Genomic DNA, 25,036 nt, shown 5'->3' with positions numbered 1-25,036 from the left:
TACGTGCCGTGCACGGCTGGCACCTGGTAGCCACAGACAGGGCTGCTGGCCGGGAGCGTTCCTGTTTCCTGCGTGGTGCGTGTCTGAGAGTGCGTCCCACTGAGGGAGCCCGTCGGTCGGTCCGGCGAGATGGTGCCCAGAAGGGTGGCTAAGGAGGGTCTCTACTAGCATAACTGTTTTTTAATTGAACACGTACTCTGTGCCAGACATGGAGCTAAGCTTCGTGGAGATTCTCTCACTTAGTTCTCAAAACAAATCCATAAGCTAACGCCTGGCCTCCAAAGCTGAGGAGATGAAGAGCCAGCCCCTATGTGGCTCAAAGTCACACAGCTCGTCAGTGTTGGGCCAAGATGCCAAGCTCACCAAGAGCAAGAAAAGTCCAATGTTTGTGTTCTTAACCACATCATTCCATGGAAGTGTTGCCTCGCCCTGAGAGCCGGTGGTTTGTCCAGTGGGGGGTGGGGGGTGGTCCTGTGGAGTGTGTGAGGGGGCAGAAGTGTTGGTGGCTCCACCAGGTGACACTGCTGTCACCATCTTCATTCCAGATTGCTGACTTGACCACAGAGCTTGCTGATGAGCGCTTCAAAGGGGACGTGGCCTGCCAGGTGCTGGAGAGTGAGCGGTCAGAGCGGCTGCGGGCCTTTCGGGAGGTCCAGGAGCTGAAGGTGAGTGGTCCAGAGTGCTGGAGGGCGGGGGTGTGGATGAACAGGCTGTGCCCTGTGCTCGCATCTGGGATCAGAAAGCCTCGGTAAGATGCATACCTGTGCTCGAGGTCCTGGAGGACGTTTGGGTCTTACTGAGGTTTGGCCTTGGAGGTGCCCTGGGTGAGGAAGGGGCAGAGGGTGGGCCATCCCCGGCTGTGGAGGCGCCATGGTGAGGTGGCCAGCTGTGGTCTGACACCTTGAACTTCTCTTCCAGAGCAAGTATGAGCAAGTCCAGAAGAATTTGGGAGAAGTAGAGAAACAGTTGGAAGAAGCCCAGCAGAAAATTCAGTTGAATGACTTGGAAAGGAGTCACGCTGGAGGAGGTGAGGAGAGTGGAGCCCTTGGGATTAGAGGCTAGTGGTCCTTTTCATTCATTCCTTCATTCCTTCATCCACCCATTCACACTAAGGACTGACTTGGCACCAGACACTGCCTTAGGGGCTGAGACTTCGGCAGAGCAGACAGACATGGACCTTGCCCTCTGGGAGCTCACAGTTTAGTGGAACAGGCTGGCGTCCAACACATAAGCCAACAGCATCCCAAGTAATAAACTAGCAATGTGACAGGCGCTGCTCAGTAATAATGCAAAGAATGATTAAAAATAGTGGTTCTATGTAAGGCACCTTTATATATAAATATACCTTATATATGTGTATGTAAATATATATAAAATATGTATACATTACATATTATAATGTATTATATATTATTATAATTCTTACATATTGTAGTTATATGTAATGTATATTTACATATAAATATATATGAACATTTTAAATGTAAATTTTGAGGCAGGCAGTTCAGTGGTTTAAAGTGAAAGCTATGAAACTGCATGTCTGGATTTAAATCTAGATTCCGTCTATTAGCTGAGTGGCTTTGGGCATAAGAATTGTTGTGACTTTTTTCCCCAAGTGGGTGTGGTCATAGATGGTACCTAGAAAGCATTTAGCCCCGTCCACGGCGCAGAGCACTGGGCAGCCGTTTGCTCCTTACTGTTGCTGCTATCAGTACTGGGAGCAGGGTCACCATCCGTGCTATAAACCTCTGGGGTTACAGAAACCACCTCCACCCCCATTTAAAGGTGGTGTCAGGCCCTCAGCAGCCACTGGATGATTGGAGAGACGGTGAGGGGGCCCAGCACCGCCCAGGATAGGCGTGCTCCGCAGAGCCAGGGGTGCCTGGTGGTGCCCATCTCACGCAATGCCTGGGGACTCTGTGCCATGGTTGGATGGGCCCGGTGACCTCTCTGTCAACTCCTCTGCTCAGGCTGAATGAATTAGGTGAGAAGGCTGCCCAGAGTGTCTGTCAGCTTTTATAAAATGTTGACATCATTCCTTCAGTGCCCCCAGAGAATTGCTGCCCTAGAAATGTCGGGGACACTCAGGGGAACGGAGGCAGCAGAGGAGAGGAAAGCGTGTTTGCCTTCTACTCCCTTCTTGTTCCCCTTTCATCCTGGCTTTCCCCGGGCAGACGCTCACCAGGGAGGCTAACAGGCATTCACCGGGGAGGTTGTGACTATCTGATTTGGGACACCCGACGGGGCATGGGGCACACACTGGAGGAGGAAAGGCGTTTGCCCAGGACTGGCAGTGGGAGATAACACAATTTTCCGGAAGAGCGCCAGCTGCAGCTCTGTCCTGGCTGTGACTCATGTCTAAATGGTTTTCCCGGTTCGTTTTCCTGTGGAAAGATGCAGGAGTCGGAGGAGAGGAGAGACGCACTTAGCACATGAGTACATTAGTCACGATGTTATATGGGCTTTCAGCTCCGGGTGCTCATTTCCAGGAAGCCAACCCACAAATATTTTGTTTTTCATTATGAAAGTAATACATACTCATTATAGAAAATTCCTAAAATATAGGAAAGTTGGAGGAAGCCATAAAACACTTTAATCACACCACTGCATTGCCGCCACAACCTCCACCATGGATCGAGCCGGAGCATAAATTATTAAAAGTATCTGTGTTTTCCTCCAAGTGTGGTGAAGTGTTTAAAGAGAACTTTTTATGGTATGCATCCAGCGTGGAGCTGGGCTCTTGGGGTTTCAGAAGAATTTTCGTTGGGCCCCGCTTTCTAGAAACTTGCAAAATAAATGGAGAGGTCAGAAAAATCCAGGAAAAAATGTAACTAGATGTCACTGGGTAATGAAGGGCTGAATGATACATACTAATTAAGAACGGCTCCCATGGGGAGGGAGGTTGGAGACGGAAATCAGCCTTGAAGAATGGAGAACAGCTCTTCTATCTGCCCGGGCTACCCACTCACATCACACGCTCTGCAGCCCCTCCGAGCACAGAGCACGTGGTCCAGTGGCGGAGATGCTGTCTGCTTCCTCTTTCTTTTGCAGGCTACGCTGTTTGCCACTTGAAACTTTTTCCCTAGGGGAGAGACAGGATGTTTTTCCCCACCATGATATTATTTATCTTGGCGAAAAGTTGAATGAGCTTACTCCTTACAATTACGTCATTCTTCTGTTTGGGTTAGTTATGTGGGAATCTCTATTGGATCACCTCCTGGAAGACCTCAGTCCTTCCATCCATTCATCATCAGTCCGTCCCCCTGCCCACCACTTGCCCACCTCTCCGTCTACCCTATCATCCGTTTATCTATCCATTTATTAACTCCATCCATCCATCCATCCATCCCCACATCCATCCACTCATCCACTCATCCATCCATCCATCCATCCACCTAGCAAATGAAAGTTACAGAGCATTTATGACATGCCAGGCATTGTAGTATTTCACTGGGGTATATGCTATACTGTAGTATATCATTTGTTCATCACTGGAGACATAGTGAGGAACAAAAATATGTTTGCTGCCCTATGAGTTTGAGTCCCCTTCTAGCTTTCCTTAAGCTCCCCGTTTGGGAGCCCTGATCCTGTTGGCTCTCACTACGTTTGTCTCCACACTAGCTTCTCCTGGAAGCTGTAATACTTTCGTATCCCTTTTCCCTTGTACCTGGTGTGCAATGGTGAGCTCAGTAAGTGTTTGGGTGGATGGATGGATGAAGACCGGGTGGTCTCTGTTTTAAGATTTCCACTTGTAGAGTGTTTTCCAAAACTCCATTATTTCACAGGACATTACTTCATTATTTACATGGTCAAAAGAAAAGTCATAATTTGGTCTGGCCTGTTCTATTCAGCCAAACAGCTTTCATCAGCCAGCAAAGGATTTTTTCAGATTTTTATCAAATCAAAATACTGTTCTGTTATCTCGTGGAGACATTCTGTGATCATTATCTCTGTTGCTCATCATTCAGTGGATACTTTCCTACTCGTTGATTGGTTAATTCAGCCAATATTCACTCATTATATGCTCTGTCACCCAATGTGATTGGCCGGTGGGACAATACCAGTTGGTGAGCTTGTATCAGTGTGGGGAAACTTCTGTGGAGGGAACTCTTCTAGAAGGTATTGGGGATCCACAAATGACTAAAACCTCTCCCCTGCCCTCAGAATTTTTTTTTTTTTTTTGAAAAAGAAAGGTATGTGTCCACTTGTGGAGAAATCGCACAGTATAAAACAACTGAGCTTAGGATAGCGAGCCTTCGGTTACTGGAGACAACGAGGGGTGTGGTCAGGACAGGCTGCCTAGAGGAAGCGGCTTGTTTCTTTTTTTGAAGTTTGGACCTAAGCAAGATTTCCCAACCCAAGGTCCAAGGTCAAGCCCAGGGATCTCTGTTAATGTCATGAAATCGTGTACAAATTGCTAAGAAGAGAGCCGCCCTCACTCACCCAGCCTTCCGTCCTGGTCCCCCCAACTTTGTTAAACAGCAGATGAGTGGCAGGTGCGCTTCGACTGTGCGCAGATGGAGAACGAGTTTCTCAGGAAGCGTCTGCAGCAGCTGGAGGAGAGGCTGGACTCGGAGCTGACATCCAGGAGGGAGCTGGAGCAGCAGGTAAGAGGCAGGAGTAGGAAGGCTGCTTCGCCAAGGTGTCGGAGAGTGTGCCGGTTCTTACCCCCTCCCCCCACTCAAGGTGGGCCGGGAGAAGGAGCACACTGGCCACTTCGTGTTTTCCCACCTCCACCGTTGTCACAAGTGCTGGTCACTTGGGATATGGAAAATATTTCCTCCCCCGGTGGGTATTCTACACCGGGAAAGAATTCTCTGTGTTGTAACGAACATGAACATGAACTCAGGATGTCCGAGCTCGAGTTCCATTTCTGCTCTGACCTCGTGGAAATCACTTCACACTTTGAGCCTCAGATTTCTCATCACTAAAGTGATCATGAGATTCTGTTACAGGAGTCCAGTGTTATTTGTTGCCATTGCCTCTGTTCTAGTCTGCCCCCGGCATCTCTCGTCTGGTCAGAGCAGCAGCCTCCTCGCTGGTCTCCTGGCCTCCAGCCTCTCCCAGCAACCACCACCACGCCGCAGCCAAAGGCTCCTTCCGAGACTCCCCCAGACTGTTCTGTTATCCCGAGTCGTGCTGACTCTCATGCAGAATGACTCCTTGTGCGTGTTGTAAATTCCAACCGTGAGCTCCTCCTCCCCATGTTCCTCTGCACCCGCCGTGGGGGCTGCTGTGCGTTGTTCTTTTTTTCCCATCTGACTCTTGTGGTAGATTTGTGTGTGTGTGTGTGTGGGTGTGTTTAGCTATTTCTTTTTATTGTGGGTTGATCTTGTTTTTATTTTTTTAACATTCCATTGATGAGAGGGGCGTCTTGCTCGCGGGGCTGTGGATGTGTTCCTTTAGAAGCAGCTCTTCTGCGCTTGCCTGTGCAGCGGCCCTGAGATGACGCAAAAAGCTCGGTTTCAGAAGTCCGCACCGTGCGCCAGGTGCCCGCTGGGGCTCCCAACCCACATGAGCTCCACACCTGGGGTTTTGATTTCGTATGGGGACATGCTCTCCCCCACCCTGAGCCACAGTGGCGGCGAGGTTTCTCATCTCCTTGCAGGCCAGAGGGCGGGACTTTCACTGCCCCTTCGCACTGAGGTGCAGCTCTTAGAGGGCCCTCACTTACTCCAAGGGCCTTTATTCCAACTCCCCAACTCAGCCTCTGTCCTTAGGGAGATTTCTGCATCTGCCAGCGCTCCACCTGGCTGCCATAATGTCAGCCTGTACCAGTATGGCTCCGGTTTTGTGTCCTCTGCATTTCTGGTATTCTGCCATTTCCCCTTTGTTCTTGAAAGTGCAGCTCGCCATCACAAACATGATCTTACGTAGCGTTTCCTGAGGAATATGATGATAGGTTAGCCTCCTTGCCTGTTCTGCATTGTCTCCAACCACCTCCAGTCTGCATTGTAACCAGTCTACGTTGTAGCACGTGGTAAGCAGGGCAACCAGCTCCCTGAACATAAGCACACAAGTAGGCAACCCCCCCCATGTTTAGTGTTTGCCAATTGCCAATTTCCTTGGTGTAAATTCTCCCACCACGGCCAAGTTTAGGTTACTATTGTGTTGCCACTGAATGTAGGATTGGGAGGTGATGTTCCGAAGCAACTCTCGTAAGTTTGGTCTCCGCCATCTTCAGCACAGCACTCAGTACAGCCAGGCTTGCCGTTTACACTTCCCAGCAAAACTGAGAGGAAGGTGCAGAGATCTCCCGTGTACCCCCGCCCCCACTGTCAGCACCCCCCACGGGGTGGTACGTTTGCTATAATTGATGAGCCTACATGACACGTCACTCTGACCCAGAGTCCATCCATTCGGATTCACTCGTGGTGTTGCACACTGCATGGGTGTGGACAAATGTCTAATGACATGTGTCCACCATGAGTTTCGCACAGAGTGGCCTCAGTGCCCTGAAATCTCCCCAAGTGTCACCATTCATGTCTCTCCCTTAGCCCCTGGCCACCACTGATCTTTCTACCGTCTCCATAATTTGCCTTCCTAGAATGTCACACAGTCGGAATCACGTGGTATGCAGCCTTTTCAGACTGGCTTCTTTCGCTCGGTATTGCAATGTGCATTTAAGGTTCCTCCGTGTGTTTTCATGGCTTGATACCTCATTCCTTTTTAGTGCTGAATAATATTCCATCGTTTGGATGTACCGCAGTGTATTTACCCATTAACCAACTGAGGGCATCTTCGTTGTTCCCACACTTGAGCAAGTCCGAGTAAAGTTGTGGTACATATCCGTGTGCAAGTTTTACGTGGGCGTGGGTTTGTGCTCCTTTGGGTAAATTGCAGGGACCGTGATTGCTGGATTATATGGCAAGAGAAAGTTTCGTGTTGTAAGAAACCACCAAACCGTCTTCCAGAGCGGCTGTGCCATGTTGCATCCCACCAGCGGCGAATGAGGGAACCTGCTGCTCCACATCCTCGCCAGCATTTGGTGGTGTCAGCGTCCGGGTTTGGGCCAGTCGGATGTGGGTGTAATGCGGTCCCGTTGTTGTTTTACTTACATTGCCCTGGTGATCTGTGATGTGGAGCATCATTTCAAAATTTCCATCTGTCTTTGGTGAGGCGTCTGTTAAGGTCTTTACCCCATTTCTTTTTTCTTAGTAAACTTGGCTTTAATGAGTTGTTGCCCCAATTTTTAATTAAGTTTTTTTATTGTGGAGTTTTAAGAGTTCTTTATGTACTTGGGGGCCAGAGTCCTTTGTCAGATATGTTTTTTTGGCAAATATTTTCTTTCAGTCTGTAAGATTCTGGATTTTATTTACTTTTAGAGATGGGAAGGGAGGAAGAAAGAGATGGAAGAAACATTGATGTGTGAGAAATACATTGACTGGTTGCCTCTCACATGCTCCCAACTGGGGGCCTGGCCCACAGCCCAGGCACGTGCCCTGACCAGGAATTGAACCAGCAACCTTTTGGTTTGCAGGCTGGTGCTCAATCCACTGAGCTACACCAGCCAGGGCAATTTAGTGAATTCTAGCATTCTAGCTTATCAGTTCTTTCATGGATCGTGCCTTTAGTGTCACATCTAAAAAGTCATTGTCAAACCCAGTGTCATCTAGGTTTTCTTTTATGTTACCTTCTCGAAGTCCTATAGCTCCTGCACTTGACATTTAGACCTGCAATCCAGGGTAGTTAGTATTTGTGAAAGCGTGAGGTCTGTGCGGAGGTTCATTTCTTTGCATGTGGACGTCCAGTTGTCCCAGCGCTGGACGTTTGCTGGCTCTTCTCTCCGTTGCTTTGTCTTTGCTCCTTTGTCCAGGACCAGTTGACTCTGTGCAGTGGGTCTATTCCTGGGCTCCCTCTTCTGTGCCACTGCACTGGGTTTTCCCTCCTTCAGAAAACACCTTCTTCTCTCTCACCTTCGGGCCCTTGCATACGCTCTTTCCTCTTCCCAGAACACTGTGTTCTCTCCTCTACCTCGGTATCTGCAACTATTCTTAAGATCTCAGCTTAGATGTCACTCCCTCAAGAAAGTCTTCCCTGGTGCAGATTGCGTTGGATCCCCCCCAAATTGTTTCTCCAAATTATCGGCCTCATCACGCTGTATTGTAATTATCTGCTTGTTTTCCTTGGTCTCCCCAGTAGAGGTAGCTGTCATGAGATCGGAGGCCACAGTTGCCTGTTTTTCTGTTATGTGCCCCTCCTCCCTGTGAGAGAAAGGTATCATGAGGCCACCTTGCCCAGGGGTCCAGGGTGGGCTCACGTGGAACTTGTAAACAATGGGAGTGAGCCGCATTATCGCCCGCGGTGGTGACGGGTTTCCTCGTCGCATCGGAGACGGATGTCACGTTGTGGTCCTCCGAGAGGCTTCCCGAGCTGTAGACAGAACCTGAGAGGCGCCCACGCAGGGAAACAGCCCAGGTTCCTTCACAGCGAAGTATACAGTCGGGTCAGCATCCCCAAGGAAAGGGGGTAGTCATGCTACATTAAAAAGTAATAAAACCTCAACCTTTTCTGAGCAGCCGAATATAAGAAAACATCTCATTTGCCTTCAAATACTGAATTTAGAATTACAGGCTTCATTAACTCAGCGTTTTGCTTATTTAAAGCAACTCTTTAATGAGGCCATTTCTTAAAGCGATGGTTCTGAGCCGCTCTCTCTCCCAGATCTAAAGTGGGGCCTTTGGGAGGATGTTTCCTGGAGGAAGATGCACGAGGCCTTGGCTTTCGGTGTGTTTACGGCCTGGCGTGTGCATGGCCCTGGACGCCGGCCGTCCGGAGTGCCCCTCGCTGGTCTAGCCTTGGAGCCTGTCTCGGGGGCTTTCGGCTGAGGTTTTCTTTGTGTGCCATTTCGGCTGCTTCCCGGCTCACCCACTCCTCAGCTCACGCAGCTGACGGGGGTACTAATGATTCAGCACCCAAGAGGCTGGGAAGTTGAGGTGGGGCAGGTGAAGGATCTGTGTGATTGTGGGCAGGAGGGTTATTGAGAAAAATGAAAAGCTACCCCAAGAGATGAATGGAATGACCCCATTCCACCTGTGGGCAAACTGAGGCTCAGAGAAGCAGCTCCCTCAAGGTGACCTAGGAGGACAGTGGTCCAGACAGGGTCCCCACCTCCAGTGTCCCTTGTCTCCGCATTACGGCCGTAGCTCGGAGTAAGCAGGTGACTCGTTCTGTTGCCCCCACAGCTCAGGGAGCTGCAGAGTACTTACGAGGGGGCCAAGAAACTGGCTCACCAACTGAAGAGGAAGTGCCGCCACCTGACCTGTGACCTGGAGGACACCCGCTTCCTGCTGGAGAACCAGCAAAGCCGAAACCACGAGCTTGAGAAGAAGCAAAACAAGTGAGTCACGGTCCTCGCTCGTCATCACCTGGGCGCTGGGGCGGGGGCTGCATTGGTGCTGGTCTTTTGGGGTCTCCGGCTTCTCCTCCTAAGCCCCCTCACTTCTGTTGGGATTCCTCATCCATGCGGCTTACCTCCCTTGTTCTGGCCTAAATTTTCTCCCCTCCCCCGACACCAGGTACTCCCCTGCATTCCAGGTACTTAAGAATCTCTCCATGATGTGCCCCGGAAGGTCCCCATTTCTTCATACTTACAATTCCTCCTCTTAACAATTGTTCTGCTCCCGGGAGGCCCTCTGCTCTGCTACCATCTCTTGGCAGAAGTTAATTTATGTTGTGGTGCTCATTGCGAATAGCAGCCATCATCTTTCTAGGTGGATTCGTGTTTTCGCAAGTCGCCGGTGAGGGCAGCGGAAGTCCCAGTCTCATGGTGGAAACGCAGGCAGAACGACTCTCGTGAGAGAGGGATCTAGAAGTTAGCAATACTTCCTCATCTCTAAGTTTCATCACATTGCAGATGCAGCTGCTTCCTTAGTTCTCTGGGCCCAGGATGGAGGGGTGTCTACACCGGTAGAGTTTCTGGTCCTGATATTGCCTTCTGAGTTCAGAGTGGTCCAGAATAGTTCCATTCGGGGGTGGCTTCTTATTACTATGGTTACCCCATGGGTTACAAAACTCAGTTCCAAGGGCTGATGGAACTCCCAGCCTGCTTCTTTGGGGTAAGGCCTATGCTGGGCTGTCTCCCACACTTACCAGAGGCTGGACCCTAGGCCTTTTCCTAGTGGGATGAAGGGTGTGTGCAAACCCATCTGGCCTTGGTTGGTCAGTTTATTCTAGAACCTAGGGTCTGTAGGAAGCATTCTTTGGCATGAAGTGGCCTGTTAAGCCAAGGGCTCTTTTGAAATACCAGCTATTGTCTGGCCCCCACTGTCTTTCTCCCCAGCTCTCCCAGGGTATGGGCGGGTGGTGGGGGACTAGCTAAGACAGAAGAGGACATGGGCTCAAGTCCACTTCCACGACTTTGGCAATTTGGGCTAATCAATCACTCCCCCTTTCTTCTGTAAAATGGATATAATAAGGCATGTCTTGCTTTGGGATTGCTAGGTCAGTATTATCATCACAATGCTTCCATTCAGAGGCAGCCAATAGGTCCTCTTGAATGATGCCATCAACAGCCAATCAGAAAGCTCCTGGGAAGTTCCAATAGTAGGAGCAGCTCCCTCATGTGACCCAGGATTGGCTTTCTCAGCTGTCTGAGGCTTAGAATAACCATCTAGTATTAAAAGGCATAGGATAAGCTCGCAACAGGGAGACCTTCTTTTCACTAAGCCCCAAACCCTGTGCCCAGTTTGGCCATTCTGGTGACACCAAGCTCCCTGGAGCCTTTCTAGGTGGTCTGAGGGCGAGTGACCAAAGTCACAGCTCACTGAGGCTTGGCAGAGCCATCTCTGTTGGTTTCCTCATCTGTGATAGGGACCTAAAGCTGAGATGACCCCATGGAATGATGTCAAGTCCAGGAAGTACTTCTCACCCAGTGGTCACCATCCTGGAGGGGCAGATGGGCCACAAATGAGCCGCTTCCTAAGTCCCGGGTGGCCCTAACTAGGACTGCTAGTCTGTGTGTTATCTGCTGGGGAAACAAAGGAAGCCAAGACTGAATGTGTGAACGTCCGGCATTTTATCAGTAGTTACGTGCTCTAATGTGGGTCGTCAGTACATAAGCCCAACGATGTCATGTAAAATAGGAAATGTAGGCTCTCCCTTGCTTGGGTGGGTATCTACCTTCATCCATTCATCAGCCAATGATTGTGAGATATCACACCTCAGCCTGGCAGAGATAAAGGTTCTTGGTGTATTTTGGCAAACATCAGATTTTGGCAAAGATCAGATTTTTCTGTATATGTTTTTTATTCTTCTTCTCTATCATTATATAGTTTTATCCTAATTTTTATCTATTTTTACATTTTAAATAAGTATTTGGTATTTTTGTATTAAACTCTTTATAAACCCTAAAAGTTGCTCTCTGGTATTCCAGATTCCTCCCACATAACCACCATCCACAACCTTACACGAAAGCATCAAGCTTTCTCTCTCTCTCTCTCTCTCTGTCCCCGGCAAGCTGACGGCCTCTCCCCGGCCCGGGGGCCCCACCTCGGGGGCCGTACCTCGGTGCCATGACATGTGTTCTGCTTGGGCAGGTTTGACATGCAGCTCGCCCAGGCCCTGGGTGAGTGTGTGTTTGAGAAGGGACTCCGTGAGAAGGTGACCCAGGAGAACACCAGCATCCGGTGGGAACTGGGCCAGCTTCAGCAGCAGTTGGAGGTAAGGGATGGGAGGCACGGAGGCCTCTTGGCTCTTGGTCTCTGGGTCTCAGGAAACCCCACCATGCGCCTGCTGTAGAGGGTGGCATGGAGGGATCTTTGAGCGGGTGTCCTGGCCTGCTAGCCATTCGGAGCCATGGGTCTCGGGGCACCTTAATAAGGCAAACAGCAGACAGCAGGTTGGTGACTGGACCTCCCCAGCTCAAAGTATTGAATTTGCTCTGGTCACCTGCATGGGCTCTGAGGTGCTCGCCTGGGAGACATGAGAGCCTTGGGCAGAATGAGGTAGCGGTTGCCCCGTCCAGGGGCAGCGCCCTGTCCCATGCAAGCTCCAGGGCAGAGGGGCTTTATTAAAATATGCCACAGGCCCTGTACTGAGCTGCTCCTCACCCTGCTGTGGCTCCCCGTGACCCTCTAAACTTCTTAGCCTGGCACGCAGCTCCTTCGTGATCTGGCCTGAAGCTCTTCGACCCTATAAGTGGCTTTCCAACCTGGAAAAGTCACTTCTGGGCACTCGGCCTCAGCAGGTGCACAGCTTACAAATGGGGCAGGTACTCCCTTTGTGTGCTTTGAGGTCTAAGTCCAGGGGCAAAGGCTTCACTCTCCCACCCTGCCTGTCTGTGCTGCTCCAGAGAACAGCCCTTGGTGTCCCCCAGGGGGCGCTCTGAGGGGCTACATGGCTGAGTGGAGCCGGTGGGTACTGAAAAGTGGCAAGTTCCAGCAGATTGTAGAGGTAAGCCTGGAGAGGGACATGGCCATGTGACTCCCGATCTTCATCCCCTTTGCCTCTGAAGCAAAAGGAGCAGGAGACCTCAAAGCTGAAGCAGGAGGTGGAGATGCTGCAGGGCCAGAAGCGCGAGCTGCTGCAGTCACCCTCACTGGCGGAAAGTGGCATCGCTGGCTTGAAAGACAGGCTCTGGAAGCTGGAATCCAGCGCCCTCGAGCAGCAGAAGGTCCAGAGCCAGCAGGAAAACACTATCAAGCAGCTGGAGCAGGTAGGAACGCTGTCCCTTGCCAACTCCGATGCAGAGGAATGTTATTAGAATACAGCGTGGGCACCTCACTCAGCTGCTCCTCATCCTTCTGTGGCTCCCTATTACCCCAGAGAACCTCCAGCCCCCCAGATCTGACACTCGGATCCTTCACAATCTAGTCCATGGCTGCCTTCCTGCAAGCCTCAGTGTGACCTCCTCGGAGGAGCTCGCCCTGGTCACCTCCCTGAGAACAGCCGTCCTCCCCACCCCCACACCCATTCACTTTCCGTCTCTTTAGCTGGTTTGTCCTTTGAAGTACCCACCTCCATCACAGTCGATGGTGTTTTTAAAAATTTGCTCCGTCCTGTTCTTCCCCATTCAGACATAAGTTTGAGGAAGGGAGGTGTTTTTTGTTGATCTTGCTTATGAGGACATCTGCAGAGCCTAGATGAAGCCAGGTACACAGCTGGTGTTGACCCACTATCTGACATGTGTTGAGCGCTGTATGTGTGCGAGACTCAGCCCCAAGCTCTCCCCAGGCGTCATCTGGCTCTTCACAAGAACCCTGTGTGTGGTGAGACGTTGGTACTAGTTGCCCCCACTTTGCAGACGTGCAAGCTGAGGCTCAGAGGTGTGGGCAAAGTGGCAGGGATGGGATTTGGAGCCTGCGCCATGCGACTCCACGGTGCCTTGAATACCTACTGTGTGCACTGTGCACACTCTCAAGGAAGATTGGAGTGCTGGTCTTTGGGAAATGCACAATAACTAAGGGGAGCAAGGCAGGAACAGCAAACCCTCCAGTACCAGCACGCTCAACGAAGTATCAAATGAATATTTTATTTGCCTGCTTGTTTGTTTATGTGCCCACCTTGTTCCAGGAGGAATTTGAGGCAGCTTGTAAGATGTGTGCATAACAAAATCGAAAAAATATATATACAACGATTTGACCCAGAAAAAACACAAATTAAGATAGATGTTAAGGAGTGGTGGGGACAGTGTATTCATGTGCAGATATGCAAAATCAGCGATCTTATGCACTTAATTGTTTTAGCTCTAAAATTCCTGGTGGCCAAAGAGAAAAAGGAAATGTGAATTGCATGCCTTTATTATCCCCAATATAAGAACACACCAGTTTCCCAAGGGGAAGCAGGGCTTTTCCTGATGCTGAGCTCTAAAGAAATTTCTCATGTGGGATTTTTAAGGAGCAATGTTTTTGAAGAGGTTTGAAGGCTGGGAACCCTTTTTCTAGAAAATTGGACCTGGCAGTGAGAATATGTAAAGCGGGGAACTCTGAGCAGCAATGATGAAGCAGGAGGTGTGAAGGGGTTGTTGGGTGGGGGTGGAGAGTGTAGTGGGGGGACGTCCGGGGGCCAGCCCTTGCTTCTTGCTTACCCCCACTCCATCAGGACTGGTCCTGCCGAGTATGGAGACCCAGGTGTGGCGAATGTGGAGGGACAGAGTCCGGAGCAGTTCAGAAAACAGCCCCTTTAGTCACTCAGTCAGCCGGTATTTATGAAGCAGCGGCTTTGTGCCATGCGCCCTGTAGTTGCTAAGGATGCAGCTGCAAACAAGCCAGACTTGGTCTCTGCCCTCCCAAGGTTTCCAGTCATGCTGAGTGTCTTGGAAAGGGTAACTTGCAGATCTGGTCTTGGAAGCCCAGTTGGGAGAACAATCAGGGAAGACTTCCTGCAGGAAGGGACATTTACCAAAGCTGAAAGCTGAAGGGTGAATCCAAGTTGGCTGACCAGGAGGATCCTAGGCAGGAGGAGCAGACTGTGTGAAGGCCTGGAGCAGGACGGTCATGTGGCATTGAAGGAGCTGTGACACCATCCCACCAGATGGAGTCCTGGAGGTGGCCTACTGTCTATATGACCTTAGGCAAGCTCCCTGTTTTCTCTCACTTCGGTCTCCTCATCTGTACAATGGAATCAGCACCTGGTCAGTCCCCTAAGTTCCCCCCAGCACCATAAATTGGTGAAGGTGCGTGCAGGAGGGGGAGTATCTGTGTAGGACATTAAGAGGCATGCAGGATGGCACAGCATCACCTCACAGCCCAGAGGCAAGAATAAAGCAAGCCCTTTGCCCTGGCTGGGTGGCTTAGTTGGTTGGAGCATCTTCCTGTGCACCAGAAGGTTGTGGGTTCGATCTTCGGTCAGGGCATGTACCTACATTGCAGGTTTGATCCCTGGTTGGGATGCATACAGGAGGCCACAGGTCAATGTTCTTTCTCACGTCAATGTCTCTCTCTCCCTTCCTCTCGCTCTAAAAAAAAGAATCAAACAAGCCCTTTGAAAAATTGTGTTAGCTCTTTTAGAAACCACCAGGGGACCCAGCCTTCGGACACAGACACGCAGTACTGCGACCTCAGGGACCCGAAAGTCAGCCCAGCTTCCTAACTGTCCATCCCTACCTTACATGGGAGGTGAGGCTGACTCATCACTTCCATTCATCTTTAGCTTCACCCATAACTTCCTCCCGCATTGTGCCCTTGTAGGCACCCGGAGACAGTTATTGATTACAATAGAGCGCTTTTTCCGGGGGTTTTATGTTAGCTCACATAAGCTTGACACAAATGGTACTGCAGATGTCAGGAGTGTCCAAGTGGCTAGGAAAAAAATGAAGAAGAACTATTTTATTTACTTGCTTAAGCTCCTCATTTTGGATTATCTTCCCATAACCTCTGTCATTTTAAAGAAGGCAAGGAGGGAAGCTGACATTTCAAGTGAGCATAGTTTATGCTGAGAACTGTAATAAGGAGTTGGACGCACACTACCCTTTCTCCTCTTCACCCCAGCCCCACCTAGCAGAGAACAGTATCCATGAGCGTTTCCAAAGACCAAGATTGTTTTTTCTCAACGTAATTTTCTTGTTGGGGACAGTCACTGCAACCTTCTGGAAGCTTGGTGGGAGGTGCTGGGGCAGTGTGGTCAATGGTCAGAAAGAGCTTCTACAATGTCACCTATGTATTGAGTCCCTAGTGCTCCTCCGGGGACCAAGAGCATTAAAGAGCGTAGAGAAATGCAAGCTGAAAGGGCAGGTTCTTGGGCTGTCTCCCCGGAAACTCTGATTTGGTGAAGCTCTGGAGTTTAAATTTAAAAAATGTACGGGTCATTCTGATGTGCCACAAGACTGCAGAAGCAAGAGCTTGGTTAGTCTCCCATTTATCCAGCTCAAGAAAGTGAGATCTTGAACTAGAACTGGAACCCATTCGATTTCAAAAACTGTGATACAACCTCACATGTTCTTTTAAAAATTTTTTTTTAAGTTTTTATTTTTAGAGAGGGAGAAAACATCAGTGTGAGAGAGAAATAGCGATTGGTTGGTTGTACCCACTGCGACTGGGGACTGAACCCGCACCCCAGGCCTGTGCGCTGACCGGGGGTAGAACCCACAACCTTTTGGTTTACGGGACAATGCCCAACCGAGCCACACTGGTCAGGGCTCAGCCTCACATGGTTAAATGTCATGCATAGTTCTTTGCCTGTTCTGAGCAAGGTTTGGAGGGTCTGCGTATGAGATGACTCCTTCACAGGGTCGCAGCTCCCGTTATGTCAGGCTGCCGGGAAGTCCTTTCGGTTTTAAAGACAGAGGGGAAAGAGACAGGAACATTCCTGTGCCAGGCCCTGGGCTCTATGCCTTCCCGGGACTGCCTCCTCGAACCCTCACGAGAGCATTCTGGGATGGTGGTTTCCTGCAGAGACGGCGAGCTAACCGACCAGAGACAGAGGCAATTGTCCGAGGCGACATCTCGGGCCGGTATCTCCCTCTGCAGACTTCCATGTCTGCATAACTCAGGTTTTGTCCTACTGTCCATCCACTCACCTCTCCACCCATCCGAAAACCAGCACCGAGGTCTGCCCCAGGGGTGACAGAGGCTTCATCCACGTGAGAGCGTGGAGAAGGATTCTGGGGCTGCGTGTAACTCAGTGGGAAGGGTGGGATTAGTGAGGTCTGTTACAGCCACAGGAAGGGATAGGAGCAGCCTTTGGGCTGTTTATCTACTATTTCTGGCCGCCCTGGGCAGCATACCTTGACTCTCATCCATCACTGCAAAAATGACAAGTACAACTGGAATGCTGGGCATGACATGGGGGATCAGGGGAGTGGGTGAGGGCCACCCTCACGGGCTGTGCTTGCCGCCCCCCAGCTCCGCCAGCGGTTTGAGCTAGAGATAGAGCGGATGAAGCAGATGCACCAGAAGGACCGCGAGGACCAGGAGGAGGAGCTGGAGGATGTCCGCCAGTCCTGCCAGAAGCGGGTATGTAAGCAGTGAATACAGCCGTGCCCTTGGGACCGGGCGGGCCCAGGCCTGCTGCCCTCTTCCTTAGAGTAAGGGGGATGCAGGACCTGGGGACGCACTCTTTCTGCAGTCACCTGAGACCTTAGCTCCGTTAAGTGCTTCCAAAGGTGCTGGAGCAGAAGTACCTATCTTAATGATGATCCAGAAACTTCCAGAAGCCTCTGGGACTCTCCAGTGTAATCACCCCCAAGATTTCTGCCAAGAGCCCATAATGCCAAGTGACCGGTGCCTTGGGTAGTGACTTGTGCCTTTTAAGAAGAGGTCCTGGCTATTTCCCTTGCAACTCAAATAATTTCTTTAATTTTATCCAAGCTCTCTGCAGACATCTCAAACAGTGCACAAGAAAGCAATAAACCCATGCAATCTTACCACCAAGGAAACCATCATTATTACTATTACTCTTGGTAAAGGTTCTTTCATCTCTCTCAGTCAGCACACACACACACACACACACACACGTATTTGTAGAGCTCGCGTTTTACCCAAATGGAGTCAGGTTGTTTGGAGGCCTGCCGCTCCCTCACGCTTTGTCCCGGGTCTCTTTCCACGTCAGTAAATACAGATCTAACTTGCAGGTTTAATGGTTCAAAAGTATTCACCTCAGTCATGTGCTCTGATTTATTCAACAGGTCTCCTGTGGTCGGACGCTTAGAATGTTTCTGATTTTTTGGTTGTTATCAGCAATGCTGAGATAAATATCCTCATAGATGCATCAGCTAATGTGAATAGAAGATGAACCCCGAAAGGGGAATTGCTAGAAAGCTTTGGGTTCAGCCTTATGCAGCAGGTTGGTTGCCCTAGGTTTTCCCCGGGTCTCTCTCAGCCCTGTGTGCATTGCAGGTCTCCACGCAGGAGCCGAGTAGCATTTTCCAAAGCTGACTCCTCTCTTGGCTTCCTTAACAGTCTCTCTGCAGAGACCTCGCCACTGCAGGGGTTGAGAGTCTGAGTGTTGAAGTTTATAGACTTTTTTAAATGAGGATTTTATTTATTTAGTTTAGACAGAGGGGAAGGGAGGGAGAAAGAGAGGTAGAGAAACAGCAATGTGTGGTTGCCTCTCACGTGCCCCCTACTGCGGACCTGACCTGGCCCTCAACCCAGGCATGTGCCCTGACTGGGAATTGAACCAGGACCCTTTGGTTTGTAGGCCTGCACTCAATCCACTGAGCCACACCAGCCAGGGCAGAGTTTATAGACTCTCGATCTGAATCTTTGCCCTTTCAACATAACAACTGTGCGACGTTGGGAAAGTGATTTGAAACCCTCAACTCCAACTGAAACCCTTGTGTGTTCCTTGGCCCCTGGCTCCCTGTCCAGCTCCAGTCACCGAGAGCCAGTCCGTGAGATGCCCAAGAACGCCCGTGGTGCCGCATCATTCGGAGTCCCAGAGGCTCAGACCGGGTCCCAGCTCCATACCCTGCTAACAAGCCTCACTTTCCTCATCTGACAAAGGGGACTATAATGGCCACTTTTCAGGGTGACAGTGAAGATTCGAGGAGATCACAGGGTGGAGCCACTGTGCAGAGTGGTGAAATGTAATCCTTGTTTGTTGGAGACTGAAGAGCAACACTGGATTTCTAGGCAGCAGGGCCTCCAAGAGGAGCTAGGGAACTAGCTTAGTGGCTGACCTGCCCTTGACCGTGATTTATCCATCAAGAGAAGGTGGGGCAGCAACTTGGCACCCTGCAGAGCCCACTGCGGAACACCTTCCTGGGCAGGACAGAGGGCCTTGGTGACTGTCACGACTTGCACGGGAGGCAGGAACCTGGCTGAGCATGTCCTGTGACAGATAGGGCTGCTTTGACCCCCTGCCATCACTCCAGGGGGGGCGTTTAAGAACTGGCCCATCTGAGCACCTCCTCTTCCTCCTCCTCAGGTTCCTGTGGCCATCCAGAGGGGCCCTGCCTATTACCCCCAGAACTCCCCTGGGTCTGGGAAGAAAAATGTCAATGATTGGTCTCAGCCAGACCTGTGTGCCCTGGAGTAAGTCTTGTAACTCCCGGGACTCTGTTTTCTCATCTGCGAAATGGGAGGAATGCTAGACCTTGTTCTACCTTCCCTCTGCTACAGTGAGGAGGAGGCAGCGAATGGGAAGGGTCTTGTCACCTGTGAAGTGCAGGATGTTATCAGCAAAGGGCCCGTTTCTGCTTATTTTCCATTATTCCATATTTGGGAGAAACGAATGGCAACCTTGAACGCCCACCAGGTGCCATGCACCTGACTGGGTGCTTAATATCTATCAGCTTATTGGACCCTCACAGAACTCTGTTTCTGCAGGTGAAGTGACATGCCCAAGGTACCTTGGCTGGGAAGTAGCTGGGCTTGGACTTGAACTTAGGTCTAACTCCAAAGCCCAGACTATTAACCAAGACGTAAGGTATTTTTTATTTTGCCCGTGTTTGAACTGCGGAAGGCCCTTTAGGAAGCACCTGACAATAGTCAGTCTTGGGCAATGCTTGGCACTCCGGCACCGTGACCTACCGAAGGCTCTGATAAGTCCCGCACGGAAGAATCTGTACTCTCATTGGTTCACTGAGCATGGGTTCCCCCTCCCCCTCCCCCACACCCTCCCTCTGAACAGCGTGTGGAAATACTCTGCAGAACATACTCCAGAAAACTCCGCCCTGCTTGCTAGATAGTTCTTCTTCTTTTCTATATTTTAAAAAAATTGTTTTAGCTGTGTTCCCACCTTCATTCTGAAAGCAGACAGGAGCAGAAGGCCTTATACTTCTCATAAAAGAAACTTTTGACACGAACTTGCTTTCCGCCTAAGTGACCATCAATCACTGTGACTTCCCCCGCCATAGGTCAGGAGAGGGAAGCCCTCCGGCCCTGCTCATCTGCCCTCCGGTCAAGGTGGTACCATCTCTGGTGCATTTCAGGAGCACCTCAGAGCACGGGGAGGGCCCTGGGCCAGGGCCCCAGTGCACTGGAGATGCGACCTGGACCTTTGTAGGCTTTGCCGCGGACAGATTTATAAAGGGAGAGAGTGAGGTCAGGAAAGGTGTTTTTCTCCTCCTGACAGATACTAACATTGACTTCACATCCAGTGACTGCTCCGCTCTGTCCGTCTCTCACGGCAGCAGGAAATCGATTGCTAGCAACCTGGGCCGGGATGCTGGGGTGGGGGAGGGCTGCCTGGACTGGCCATAGGGCAGGGCCAGGAGACCAGTAGCTAACTGTTCTTAGCAAAAATGGACTCGGGAGGGTGCACTCTCTCTGACTCAGTTTGTCCATCTGTGAAATAGGGTCATTGAAGCCACAAAGAACACAGGAGGATGAAGGGGTGAAGTAACATGAAGGACAGAGGCTGGTGGGGCATCCAGCCTAGCGGGGAATGCCTGGGTCTGCGGGGCGACTGCTGAGGAGTCAGAGCCCAGTGTAAATTAAATGAATTCCCTGCACACAAATGTGTCAGTCAGTCCTGGCTGCTGTAACAGAATATCAGAGACATTTCTTTCTCATAGTTCTGGAGGCTGGGAAGTCCAAGGCCAAGGCGTCTGGTGAGGGTTCTATTCCAGGCTCGCAGACAGCCCCCCGCCTTGTTTTAGGTGGAGGGAGGGAGGGAGAGAGAGAGAGAGAGAGAGAGAGAGGAGGAGGCAAGCTCTGTGGTGTGTCTCTTCTTATAAGGGTGCTCATCCCATCATGGGCGGCACCCTCATGATGTCATCTAAGCCTAATTACCTCCCAAAGGCCCCACCTCCAAACACCATTGCACCAGGAGGGCCCCAACAGGTGAATTGTAGTGGGGGGGGGAACAGACATGCAGTCCATAACCCCAAGTAATCAGAAATGCAACTTTTTTTGCTGCATCATAGTGTATTTATATATTTAATGAGGAAGGTGGACACATTTTAATGTGTTGGGCATGGTGGTGTGCAGAGCCTGGAAAGCAAAATCGGAGTGCCAAAACTTTTAAATATCCCAGCTAGGTGAGCCCTGGGAAGGAGACACCTGTTAGGGAATGGGTACAGAACCGGGGGACGGGGCTGCACAGTGAATGGTAGGGGCTCCCCATAATTGATCAGCTCTCCCTGTAGCTGTCCAGCTCCCAAGCTTTTTGGCCCCTGGGTTCTTCAACAGAGACACGTGCTTCTGATCCTTAGGGTGGTGTTTGTGGAACTGGTGAAGGGCCTTGAGCTCCACACCCTCTCCTCCTGCGGAGCGTCCAGGCCTGGTGGGATTTGTCCGGATGGAGCTCATTTATCCTTGCATGAACCTTCCCTTTGTGCCTGCAGCTCCGCCAGCTGGAAATGCAGCTGGAGCAAGAATATGAGGAGAAGCAGATGGTCCTCCATGAGAAGCAGGACTTGGAAGGCTTGATCGGAACCCTGTGTGATCAGGTAAGGGGGAGACACCCGCCGGGGAGACATTTGGGAGAATACATTCCCTGTCTCAGGCCCTATCAGAGAGGTGGATGCCTGGGGAGGCCGGCTGGAGGGGTCTCAAATGGGCCAGGCCTCCACCTGCTTCTCCGAGTGACCTCTTCTCCACCAGCTCTGTCCTTGCTCACATTCACTGGCTCTTCAAAGCGGGCCTTCCGGGGCCCACACAGAGCAGTGTGCTCAGAGGAACCCAGGAGAATAAAGAGAGTGGGCCAGGCAGTGGCAGATGAGGTCACCGTGCCTTCGGCAGCTATAGGAGTGGGATCGAAGACAGCCCTTGCTGGAATGGGGTGAAGTAATGGCCCCCGTGCTTGCGGCCGGCTTCTCAGGAAAACTAGACTCTTGCTAGAGGCAGCCAGGCTCAGCGTCAGGCAAAGGCAGCTTTAAACCCTTGCCAGACCCCTTCTGCCTGCCCTGCTTTGGGTGAGCTAGTCAGCTGTCAGAGCTTCTGGAGAACAGGCTTGGCAGGGTTGTTGCGATCACTGTGTATTAGAGTTCTCCATCCATAGTGCTGTGGACCTACTCGGGCCACCACTCTTTGTGGTGGGGGCCTGTCCCATGCATGGTGGGATGTTGAGCAGCATCCTGGGCCTCACAGTAGATGCCAGTGGCACCCCTCCTAGCTGTGACATCCAGAAATGCCTACAGACATCGCCAGCTGTCCACAGAAGACAAAATCAGCCCCCTCATCTTTACAGAGAACCACAGCTGTCAATAAAGCAGCCGGCAGGGCCCCGAGCCAGCTCCTGATTTCAGTGTTGGGAGGAATCACTCCTTCATCCCCCAAGTATTCCTTCCTCTGCCTGGACTGCTGCTACAGGAAACCCCAACATTGGAGAGAGACTCCTGTGGGGCCTACAATTCCTGTTCATGTAGCCTAGGGCTGCATTTTCATGCATTTGCCTGTAAATGCACTCATTGTCTGTTCATCAGTAGCGATCTGGCCATCAGTTGCCTTTCCCCAGTCATTTGTTCGTCCACAAAGGAATGGGGGCCCGCTTCCAGGGGTCATCTAGAGCAGCCAGACCTTGCACAAATGGGTGCTCATTATGTATTTGGAAAAAAAAAATAGTGGATTAAATGGCGGAATCCTGGCAAAGGACCATCGTAGCAGCAGGTGTGAGAGCTGGGAGCAGGGAGAGTCCGCAGGACGGCTCCATGGTCCTCTTCTCTGGACGGTCTGGTTCCTCCACTGGGCAGACCCGGGGCCCCGCATTCGGACCCGCTGGGGCTGCTCTCCGTCTGCATCAGTGGGTGGTAGCTGGGATCACTGGGGAAGCTTGCCTTCGATTCTGCGTAGCCCATTTGAGGACAACGCAGGGAATCCAGTACCAGAAGGGTTTTTTTTTTTTTTTACTATAAATATTGGTAAAAGAAAAGTTTGAAGAGCAAAGGGAATTAAAATTTTTTTTTTAAAATGCTCATTTTGTGTTAGCAAGCTGGGGCCTTTCCATGAACGATCACATCTGATCACTTTGAATGTTTTTAATTATTAAGACATTTGCTGAACACATGGAAAAGTCAAACGGATAATGTAATTGGTGTTTATGCATCAAGCACCCAGAGTTTGTACATAGTGAACATTTTGCCCACACTTGATCCAGATATTTTTAAGGAAACAAACCATTTCAAAACCAGTAGGTGGCCCCTTGGTTTCCATCCCTAATCTCCCTCCCTTCTCCCCCTCCTGCCTCCCTCCCTCCCTCCCAGAGGACACATTATCCTGGGGTTGGAGTGTGAATTCGTCTGCGTGGGGTGTTTAAACTTTGACGATTGCCAGCCCATAGGATTCTATGCTTTAATTTGTTCCCCTCCACACTGTGTGTTTGAGACTAGGCTGTGATAATACATGTAGCCCTCGTTCCTTCATTTTAACTGCTATACAACATAAATATTTTTAAACCCCATTCTTCTCCTGGGGAGAATTTAGTTGTTTCCACTCTCAGACACAAACTTGCGGTGCGTATTCTTATCCGCGTCTCACTGTCTGCGCACACGGACGCTGCCCCCCAGGTATGTGGCTCGCAGAGCAATTGCTGGCGCCTAGGACGATGCCACTCTGCAATGAGTAGATATGGCCCGAATTGTTCCCCAAGGGGACTCTGACAGCTTACACTGCTACTAGCAGGATTGGCGTTTGTTTCGTCTTGTATTTTTGCTTCCCCGCGTCTCCACTAACGCATGGCACTGTCAGATACTTTAAATACGCTCACTAGTCACTGAGTGTTCATTTGCGCTGCTGTCCCCTCGCCCCTCCTTACGAGGGACGCTGCGTGCTGTTCCCGTTTGTCACGGTTTTCGCTGGTGTCAATTGCCTGCTCCGTCTTCTGTCTCCTCCTCTTCATCTGTTGGTTGTTCGTGACCCTTCTGCAAGCTGCTCGTCCATTTTCAGTTATGTATGTTGCGATCTCCTAGTCTATGGAAATCATTCACTTTATGATGCTCTTCACTTAATAAACAGTGTTTTCTAAATAGCCGTATTCATCAGTCACTTTTTGTGGTTTGTGCTTTTATGTCTTAAGATATTTTTCCCTAACTGAGTTCATAAATATATTTCACTATTATTTATTTTTTTTTTGAAGTTGTAAAGTTTTTTGTTGGGTTTTTTTTTTTTGTCTTTAATATACCTAGATTTTATTTTGGTGTGTAGTGTGAGGTAGGAATCTATTTTTTCCTGAAATAGATAACCATTTCATAAATAATTTTTTCTATAATTTCCATGTGTGTATATGGATGTGTTTATGGGTTACCCATTCTGTTAAATTGGCTTATTTGTCTACTCCTGCACCATATGATCTTAATAACATATAAGACAGCTCCCCTTGCTCATCTTTAAAATTGTCTTATCTGTTTTTTTATTAGAATATTTATTGGAAGCATACTAGACTATCTTACTGAGTAGAAGGAAAACCCTAGGAATGCTGGGTACAACCGGACAGCAAGAACGCTGAATGCTGCAGGCACCGGCTGTCCCTGTCCCTGTGCTTCTGTGTAACTTTAATCTCTCTCACTGCACCAGGGCTTCCGCACGTGGCCACAAACTAGAGACTCCCGAGTCTATTTCCTGCACATTCCTCTACTGGAGAGAGTCTCCTCTCACTTACAGTTGAAAATAAAAATCCAAGGGGAAGACTAGCAGTGGCCTAACTTGGGTCAGGCACCCCCTCTTAAACCAGTGCCTCTCGGCTGCAGGGGACAGGACACCCGGGAGGGTGGCTGCTCCTGTTGGAACCCCACAGTTAGGTGTTGGGTCATGAAGTTCCCAAACGTGAGGACGTTGGGCAGATCCTTGCCGTGCGCAGTCATTGGCTAGGGCCACCGGGGAAAGGCGTGGCCTCAGCTCAAACAGTGCCGCAGATCCGAAAGGCGCCGCATCCTGGGGCTGTCAGATACCTGCTCCCTTCGCAGCTGATCACTAAGTTCTTGAAGGGACATTCGAAGGGCATTCCTATCCGTGAGCGCACGGTCCACCTGGTGCTGCACAGATTTACCTCCCAGCACAGGTTCAGGGAGTAGCTCCATTCTGAGGGGCGTGCGGTTGGGACTGCTGCTCCGTTTAAGGTCACAGCTCAATAACAGAGTGCCAGGGGCCCTGTGTGAGTCCCCCGAGTGCCACGCATATTCCTCCCTGGCCTCACTGTGTAATAGGAGCCCTGCCTCCACTTGCTGATCAGGGACAAGGACCTCTGCCTGCTGGATCCTGGACACAGGGATGCACAG

General features: G+C 50.5%; 1 protein-coding gene across 1 annotated transcript in view; it reads left to right on the top strand.

The window, feature by feature from the left end:
* MYO18B (myosin XVIIIB) overlaps positions 1 to 25,036 on the top strand; it is a 219,972-nt gene that overhangs the window by 102,483 nt on the left and 92,453 nt on the right. The window contains exons 26-33 of the mRNA XM_053928945.1: positions 546 to 665; positions 919 to 1,027; positions 4,483 to 4,607; positions 9,186 to 9,340; positions 11,538 to 11,661; positions 12,455 to 12,655; positions 16,782 to 16,892; positions 21,170 to 21,274. Coding sequence (XP_053784920.1) covers positions 546 to 665; positions 919 to 1,027; positions 4,483 to 4,607; positions 9,186 to 9,340; positions 11,538 to 11,661; positions 12,455 to 12,655; positions 16,782 to 16,892; positions 21,170 to 21,274 — 1,050 coding nt within the window. The remainder of the gene's footprint in view (positions 1 to 545; positions 666 to 918; positions 1,028 to 4,482; positions 4,608 to 9,185; positions 9,341 to 11,537; positions 11,662 to 12,454; positions 12,656 to 16,781; positions 16,893 to 21,169; positions 21,275 to 25,036) is intronic.

The sequence above is a fragment of the Desmodus rotundus genome, chromosome 7 (assembly GCF_022682495.2).
Source record: "Desmodus rotundus isolate HL8 chromosome 7, HLdesRot8A.1, whole genome shotgun sequence".
NCBI lineage: Eukaryota > Metazoa > Chordata > Mammalia > Chiroptera > Phyllostomidae > Desmodus > Desmodus rotundus.
Note: the sequence above shows the minus strand (reverse complement) of the source record. Positions and strands in the feature narration are given on the sequence as shown.